This window comes from Rhinolophus ferrumequinum, chromosome 11, assembly GCF_004115265.2.
Source record: "Rhinolophus ferrumequinum isolate MPI-CBG mRhiFer1 chromosome 11, mRhiFer1_v1.p, whole genome shotgun sequence".
Lineage (NCBI taxonomy): Eukaryota > Metazoa > Chordata > Mammalia > Chiroptera > Rhinolophidae > Rhinolophus > Rhinolophus ferrumequinum.
This window is the reverse complement of record NC_046294.1, coordinates 27,000,942-27,009,966: the sequence shown is the minus strand read 5'-3', so window position 1 is coordinate 27,009,966 and position 9,025 is coordinate 27,000,942. Positions and strand designations below refer to the sequence as shown.

The 9,025-nt window shown below is 46.8% G+C and overlaps 1 protein-coding gene across 1 annotated transcript; it reads right to left on the bottom strand.

Moving 5' to 3' along the window:
• Positions 1-644: 644 nt before the first annotated feature.
• KCNA4 (potassium voltage-gated channel subfamily A member 4) lies at positions 645-8,413 on the bottom strand. The gene is made up of 2 exons (XM_033120065.1): positions 7,974-8,413; positions 645-4,799 (listed from the first exon to the last, which is right to left on the bottom strand). The coding sequence occupies exon 2, from the start codon at positions 4,020-4,022 to the stop codon at positions 2,058-2,060; it is 1,965 nt and encodes a 654-aa protein (XP_032975956.1). The 5' UTR covers positions 4,023-4,799; positions 7,974-8,413; the 3' UTR covers positions 645-2,057.
• Between the last annotated feature and the right edge of the window lie 612 nt (positions 8,414-9,025).

Here is a 9,025-nt window from a genome sequence, read left to right as displayed (position 1 = left end):
ACAGTTAGGCTAAGGCTTGCTATGTTTTCTTTGCTCCTAATCCAAAATATATCAAAATGCTATCTTTGAAGTCCTGTTACAAGATGGCATTTCCTTGTTTTGTCACTATTGTCCACTAGAGATCTTTGGTCTACACATTTTAATCAACTGCTCTTTTTGCCACTTCTCACTCTCCAAAGGTGTTCTCAAGAGGTGTAAGTTCTCTGTAAGTGATGAGGAGAAGGAAATCAGAAGGAAGCAGCTTTGCTTTTAAACCTAACATTGGATTTGAGTTTCAAATATATTAAAAGAAAGGTAAAATTTACATGATTATCAAATGATAGTCAGGGATTAAAAAGCTGGAGAAAAACTATTCCTTTTTTTTTTTTTTAGTTCACAGTTGTTCGTGTGTTATGTAGTGAGATACCCTACCTAGTCATTTATTTATTTATTTATTATTTTTTTATTTATTTACTTATTTTGCCAAACCTCAAGACAACCACTTATAAAGAACAGAAGGTGAAGAAATATGTAGAGTGAAGGCCTCGTCTGTATGTATTCTGAGTTTGCAAACACATATCTCCTTATGACTTAATAGTGCAAGGCCAATCACTAGCTGTTACGTCTCATTTCAGAACACCTAATGTTGAGTTCAACGTGGTTATGTGTGTCATAAATTCCTTTAACAAATGTAATAATGATGGTGATGTCGAAACAAAATGCTTTGACACAATTCTTTTTTATACCAATTTTAGCAAATAGAATGCCAAAATCCGAAGTGAATCCCCACATCCTGCTCTTTATGTAGCTGCACAAAGAAATAAATTTAATAAATCTAGCATTTATGTTGTACATTTAATAGAAAGCTCTTAAGCCATAATCACTGTAGCTGCTGGACATCTTATTTCTTCAAGAATTCTTTCAGTGCATGCATTAGCTTTGGTTAAATGATTCTGGACTTAAAGGCAGAAGAATGTTTAAGATAGTATGGTTTCAGAAACACCATTGTAACAGACCAATTTCAGAAGATTCAGTTATTAAGCTTGACTTCACAGTCCCTTTGCATATCAGTTATTTAGATTTAAAAAGAGAATGGAATCGTGTGCTGTTATCTGCGTGGCCATTAGTCTCACACAAAGAAAAGAAGAGAACAATAAAATAGGACTAAGAAATCATTCTTCCAATGATTGTCATTGAACGGTTACATTAGTCAACATTCACAGTATGAAGTCTCTCTCAATCGCCAGCATATAAAGTAGTGCAAAGGAAAAAAAAAATTATTCCAGTCCTGGTATCTGTGAACAAAAAGCTGTTACATTTTTCTCCGATGTCATTTCTTCTATCCACCTCATTAGGCATTTGCTGTCATCTCTTCCCAAACTTAATAATAAAATATAATCAATTTCTAAAGGCCCTTGCAGCCTTTTTAAAAGTTAATTTCCAGTTAAAAATAAACTTTAATTAAATTCAAGATAAAATTGTGACCTATATTCTATTAAATAATCCACTTTCTTTTTTTTTCTACACAGTAATTCTTACAATTTTTAAAAAACTATGGATTCCAAAGACAAGAGATGCTATTAAAGCACTGTTAAATGAATGCTCAAATTCATTAGTTCTTACATAGTAAATACTTCAAAATGCCAACTTTTCCCATCACTGCATGATTACTAACAACGTTGACAATTTACTTATACATACACACACGCACGCAGCACACACACACACACACACACACACACACACATAAACACACATATACACATTCTCTCCATGGAACTATCTTTACTTTTAACATCTTTTCCAGTTCATGTGCAAAATTCTTGCATTCTATTGAAAAATATAAAGATCGATTTGCTCCTATTTAAGCCTCCCTCTTCTCCAAGTTGTATCATTTATTTGATATGTAATACAAGGATAGTAACAATTATGCCACGTATAACCATTAAATGGTGTACTGCTGTATGCATTGGATTCACTTGCATATTTCATTGTCATAACTGCACTCTCTATGCATAAATATATTTGGAGATGCTGGGGTTTGGGGCGATGGGGCCGTGGCAAGTGGAGAACGAAATTCACACATCGGTCTCCACGGCCTTTGCGTTAGAACAGTTGTTTTTATCTGTCTCACTGTCATCCCCCTTTCCCTGACACTTCTCCTTTGCACAGAGAGATTCCTTAACTCCTTCTTCCATCTCTAGATACTCTGACTTGTCCCCCAGGGAAGAAGAAGTAGAGCTCCGAAATTTCTTCAGCAAATTAGAAGGGAGGTATGGGCAACTGACTGCGTTCTGTGTCAGCTGTGTCTGTTCCTCATTTTCAGTCTCTCTGTGGTAGAAATAGTTAAAGTTAGAGACAATCACTGGCACTGGCAAAGCAATGGTTAAGACACCGGCAATGGCACACAGGGACCCCACGATCTTGCCCCCCACGGTGATGGGCTTCATGTCCCCGTAGCCCACGGTTGTCATGGTCACCACAGCCCACCAAAACGCATCCGGGATGCTTTGGAAATGGGTGGTAGGTTCATCCGCCTCTGCGAAATACACGGCGCTGGAAAACAGGATGACCCCAATGAAGAGGAAGAAAATGAGCAGGCCCAGTTCCCGCATGCTGGCCCTGAGGGTGTGCCCCAGGATCTGCAGGCCTTTGGAGTGCCTGGAGAGCTTGAAGATCCGGAACACCCGGACCAGACGAATGATCCTGAGGATGGCAAACGACATGGCCTGCTGCTGCTGACCGTTGCCACCCCCCTGCTGCTGGGCCAGGTCGGTGCCCAGGGTGATGAAGTAAGGCAAAATGGAGACAATGTCAATGATGTTCATGATGTTTTTGAAGAAGAGTGCTTGGCTGGGGCAAGCGAAGCAGCGAACCGCGAACTCAAAGGAAAACCAAACGATGCAGACTGTCTCCACAATGAAGAAGGGGTCGTTGAATATCGTGTGCCCCGCGTTCTCCGGGTCGGGGGCCGAGGTGTCATTCAACAACCCGCTGGGCCCACCCGCACTCAGGGCCATGACGAGATCCCTGTCGTCCCGAAACTCAGGCAAGGTTTCCAGGCAGAAGATGACGATGGAGATTAAGATGACCAGGACGGAGACGATGGCGATGCCCCTGGCGGGACTGGAGCTCTCCGGATACTCAAAGAGGAGCCAAATCTGCTTCTTAAATTCGTTCTCCGGCAGGGCCCTGTCTTCCTCCTCCCTCACAAAGCCCTCGTCCTCCCGAAACTTCAGCAGGGCCTCCTCTCCCAGCTGGTAGAACTTCACCTCCTCGGTGAAGATGTCACACGGCACGTTGACTGGCCTCTTCAGGCGGCCTCCCGACTGGTAGTAATACAAGATGGCATCAAAGCTAGGCCTGTTCCTGTCAAAGAAGTACTCGTTGCGCAAAGGGTCAAAGTACTGAGTCCTCTTCTCAGGGTCCCCCAGTAACGTCTCTGGAAACTGGGCCAGGGTTTTCATCTGGGTCTCGAAGCGTAAGCCCGAGACATTGATGACCACGCGCTCACAGCAGTCACTGTAGCGCACGGAGCTGTAGCCCCCGCCGCCCGCGTCGTCCTGCGGCAGCAGGTCGGTGTACGAACACTCATCGCCATGATCCTCGTCGCTGTAGTAAAACCTCCCCTCCTCCTCCTCGTCCTCGTCCTCCTCCTCCTCCTCCTCCTCCTCCTCACTCAGCTCCCTCAGGATCTTCTCTTCAGAACCGCTGGGCATCAGGTCGGAGCAATGAGGAAAGCTGCTCTGACGGTGGTGGACCTTCTTCTTCTCCGGCCGCGGTCGCTTCCTCCTCCGACTACCCCGGCTACCCTGAGGGTCGTGGGAGGTGCAGGCCCCACGAGACTGGTGGTGGTGATGGGCGCCCCCTCCAGAACCCCCGCTGCCTTCCACAGCTGCTGTGGCGGCTGCGACAGCGGCGGCCGCCGCGGCCCGTGAGTGAGCGAGCCTCTCCCGCTCCCGGGCCCGGGCCTGGGCCGCATAACCGTAAGGCATGTGACTGTTGCACCCTGAGCTCTCGGCACTCACCATGGCAACCTCCATGGTGGTGGTTTTTGGAAATGGCTGGTTCCAGTTGTACAAGAAAGAAAAAAATAGGGCAGCTTCTTTTCTCACCAAATGAAGGTAAGTTTGGAACCCTTAAGCAGATTGCTTGGAAGACTAGAGATATTTTCAGTCCAACTTTGCATTTTCTGTTTTTAAATCTGCAGGCCCCATGCCCTTTCTTCCCAGGGATTCAACATCCCTCTCCAGAGCTGGGCTGGTCTAGATAAATAGCCTAGCACTCTCAAGCCTAAGTCAGAAAATGTTGGGGCGTCTCCCAAACACCTGTTTTGGGGTGGATGTTCAAATTTGGAAATACGTCTAGGATGTGGTTGGTGGTGACGCTGCAAGATTCAAAGACAGCAAGTATCTGACAGCCAGTAGTTGTGCCTAGAAAATGGAATACATTTTTCTGCCATGGAAACCGTCCAAAGCTCAGTCCATCAAATTTAAATAAAATGCAAATAAGCCTCTAGTCTTATCACTTGCCTTCTAGTGACAGCTTGACCCATGTTAACATGAGACTTGAAGTATGTCCAGCCATTGCCGCTCCACCCTACCAGGAGGATTCTCCAGGCTCTCCCCTCAAGTTCATCACAGGCTTTCTGGACCCGGAGGCAGTGCCAAGCTATCGATAGAGGCAAAGACCTTGGGAGGTAGAGAATGTGTGAGATGAGGTGCCAGCAGGGGCAAACCCAGCTCTGAGGTCTCCATAGAAATCAAGGAAATGCAGACAGAGCGTCCTTCAGCTAAAATCATGCAGAAGAAGCACTTCACCTGAAAAAGGAAGGAAAATAAGCACAGGAGAAAAATAAAAAGAAGTATCAAATCACAAAAAAATCACACTGAATACTTCCTTCACTTACACTTTCTCTTGTCCTCCAGCAAACCATATAAAGCACCAAGCAACCATAAGTTTCCAAGGAGTACTGGGCAGGTTGTTACACCTCCTTCTCCCTAAACATCCTTCTTTGGATATTATTTCAGCTCAGTCCATTTTCACGGTAACTCAATTACTTTTCCTCTATCTACTCTCGACCCCCATGGCTCTTCCTTCAATCCACCCTTTCATTAATGCCAGCTCTTAATTCTCACTGTCATTCTCATCATTCCACAATAACAATACTGTCACTTTTAGCTGCTTCCATCATTCATTGATCCCAAGGCTTTTTTTTTTTTTTTTTCTACTCCAAATATTTCTGAACTGAGTGCCCTTCTACCCCTCTCTATCTTGATTCAGGGTTAGAGAAGTCAGAATAAACAGTTTTCTTTAATCCAGGCTCCAGCACTTGAACAAGTTTTAGTCACCTCACCCACAAAGTGTAGATAACAATGCAACCCCCCCCCAATCCCACATTCGTAAGGATTACATGAGACAGGGGGTGTTGATAGCCTAGCACATCACCTTGTACACAATGGATACCAATAAACACTGGTTGTTATTGATAATGTGATAGTAACCTAAGTTTTTATTGTCTATCTACCCACCCACACATGTGTACCTCCTTGTACCACTGTCTGAAGTAGGGGAAGGACGGAACGTGAGGACATCCGGGACATTTTGAGACTCACCAGTGACCTATATTAAGTTGGCACTTCGTAACTCCCCAAAGCACATCCCTGTTGTTGTTTTCTGTTTCTCAGAGCCCAGAATGCTCCTTACCACCCACAGTCTAAGAGCTAATCCCAGTTTCCACTTCTCTAATAATCATCTTCTCTCTTTGCCATTCCTCTGTGTTCACTTCAGTGCTTCCTCCTACACTCTTCACAAGGAACTATCTCCTTATGTTTTAAGCCCCTGTTTGTGTGGACTTTGTTTTCAGCCTATCATACTCCACCCTCTATAATTTAATCCATAGCCCCCATCCCTCAACTCCCCACCTCCTCTCTCTCTGCCCACCTTTATTCCAATCTCCTACTTCCTGATGACAGCTTCCTTTCAGTCTGCCCTGTCCCCACTGCCTCTTGGTATTCCTGGCCTTTCTTCTTCTTTAGCATGCTCTCCCTAGGTCCCGCTAATTCATCTTGTCCACTGGGACCTGTAAAAGCTCCTGCCCCAATCTTCTGTCTACTCTTGCTTCTTCCATTCAACAGGACTTCTCTATCCAACAGGACTTCCAAGAATGCAGAAGAATGACCCAGAGAATTGGGGAGGATAATGACAGACAGAATTCAGGGCATCTATTTGCTTCTATTACTGGAAGCACTTGGGGAGCGTAAGAAAAATGGCTTTCTAGAGCCATTAACAGGATTCAGCTCTTGACCACCTGCTGCTCCTTGCTGAATCCTGCCAGCCAAAAAGCTGAAACACACCAAGTTTTATGAAGTGACAAGAGGGGAAGTGGCAAACACACATCATTTCTCAATCATATACATTCTCCTAGGGAAAGACGTGAGCTTGATTGGGGCACAAAACCCAGAAAATACACCTCTGAAGTTATCTCAAATGACATCCCTCTTCCTTTTTATGACTCATAACATCATCTCACACTCTAAAATGTTTACCCTCAGGAGATCTCCAAATCTCTATTTTTCACAGGGGAGAGTCAGGCCAACATCCTTTAAATTCTTTCACAGGCCAAATAGCCTGAGAGTTTGATCACTTACTTCCCCAACTCCTTCCAAGCAGTTATAATACACAATTTAAATAAAGCCCCAGTAAATTTGTACCTGTAAATCTGTACACTACGTACACCCCTCTCTCTTCCAACTGACTTCCAGAAATTCATGAATTAGAGGGTCTTCTCATTCACCATCAACTCTGTGAGAAGTCTAGACCTGCCCTCTTTTTGCTCTACACCACATAATTTCTTATTTATTTATTAGTTTTGTTGGTGTTGGTTTATCTCACGCCTTCCCCTACCCTACAAAAAGCAAATTACCTCCCTTTTAATTGGCTACCAGCTACCTCACTATCCCTAATCTTAAAGAAAAGTGAAGAACAAGAAAGAAGAAAAAAAGGAAGAAGAAGAAGAAGAAGAAGAAGAAGAAGAAGAAGAAGAAGAAGAAGAAGAAGAAGAAGAAGAAGAAGAAGAAGAATTAAAACAGAAAAAGAAGGAAAAAAATTATTCCACCCAGCAAACCAGGTTTAAAACCTCTCTTCCCTCTCAAGGTATTCATGTTAGGAGACTCTATTCAAGCCAACTCCCAGGAGCCTTCATGAGGGAGACTTTTGCAGGGAAATTTCCCTTCCTCTTTGACACCATAAAACTAACAGGACTGTGCAGATGACCAATTCCCCAGTCCCTGAAACCCCAAACAAGCTTTGCATCCCAGGCCTCCTCCTTCCACCCCCCACCCCCCACCCCCAACAACAAGGCTGTTTTCATCTCTCAGTGCTAATTCCTGCAACTGTCTTAGGGTGGTACCTGAACCTTATGGGGGGGGGGGGGGTTGGAGGGGGGAGACACTGAGAGAGAGACTGAGAGATTAAGAGACTGAGAGAGAGAATCAGAAAGACCAACACCGTAAGAAATATGCACTTCAGCGCACGCCATTTATACAGTCCCTATGTGTTGCTCAAATGCTCAGAAAATGCACGCAAATCCAAATGTGGGGAAAGGCAGCAATTCCAACCCGTTCACCAGCTGTTCCCCCAAAGGAAGGGAGCCGGTGAGTTGGGATGAGGCCAAACGATGCTCAACCTAAACCCAGCCTCTAAACGACATCTTTAATCGCACCTTCGCCTCTAGACCTAGGTTCCCGCTCGGCTACATTAAACAGGGCGCACGCACCCCATCCCTGGGGTTGGGAAAATAACAACTGTTGGCCCCCTGGAGCGCCGCGCAGCATCTGCACCTCCCTTCTCCCACCTCCTGGTTTATTTTTAACCGCCTTCCATTCATGCCCTTCTGTCACATTCCCGATATTATTTATCCCTCAAATGTCCACTGTTTTTCAACAGCCAAAAGAAGAGAGGGAAAAAAATGATCAGAGAGGCATCATACTTACCGTTCCCCGGCAGGGTGCAAAATAAAAATAAAGAATATCCCCCGGTTGGTTTTTATTTTCCCCCCTCAAGCTGCAACAGCTGGAGGAGGGGAACAATGATCTTGGGAGCAGAAAGAATCACGCCTGTGTGGCAGGTGGAGGCTCCAAAATATCCACGGAATAAGTTCTGTTGCCTGGCCAGGGGGGCACAGAGTGCTCGCTGCTGGAGCGCAGGGGTGGGCATCGGGGGTGCCCCAGGGAAGACCCTCAAGACTCCTGGCTCCTCTGGAGTTCAGCACAAAAGCGCTCGACTGGGAAAGGAAGCGAAGGTTCCCGAGAAAAAGAAACAAAATCCTAGACAGCAGCGATCACTTGTTAAGCCCGAATTCCTCCTCCAACACCCATCCCTCTCCCTCCCGGGCTGGCTGCAGCAGCAGCACACGCCTCCCCAGGCCGGGAACGCGCCGGCCGGGGGCGGGGCCAGGGCCGGGCCGAGGGTGTGGCGTTCAAGGCGGTCGCCTGGGGCGCCTCCCGCGCGGCTAGGCGGGCGCAGTCACGACTGCACGACTGCCCGCCTCCCCTTCTTGTCCGGCTCCCCGACGCCGAAACTCCGGGGAACGACTGGGAACCATTTCAGGAGCCCCTGGCTATCTCCCTCAGCGGAGAGACGCTAATCCCAGAGGGAGAGGTGTCCTTTTGGAGCTGAAATGGGGTCCCGACGGTAGAGCCGGATCCCCGAGAGAATTTGGGGGGGTGACCTCGACGGGAGGTCGTCTAGACCACAGGGTGCTTCTGGATGCCTTCTCTTCTCCCTGACCCGCTTTCTATACATCTATCCTGGCGCGGGCGCGCGCGCGCGCGCGCACACACACACACACACACACATACACACATACACACACACATACAACGGATTTGGGGGCTTGGGGGCTGGGTGTATCTCTGCCGAGGCCGCAGGCCAGGAGCCCTCCCGTCTCCTGCAAGCGCGCCCTGACCCCTGGATCTCCGCCTCCCTTGCACAATTTGTCGGCCTCAACTCGGGGGGTCAGGCCTCCAGGGCGCAGAGGAGACGG

What these genes read in the sequence shown, in the direction of transcription:
- KCNA4 (XM_033120065.1), bottom strand. Translation starts at nt 4,022, where the DNA reads ATGGAGGTTGCCATGGTGAGTGCCGAGAGCTCAGGGTGCAACAGTCAC.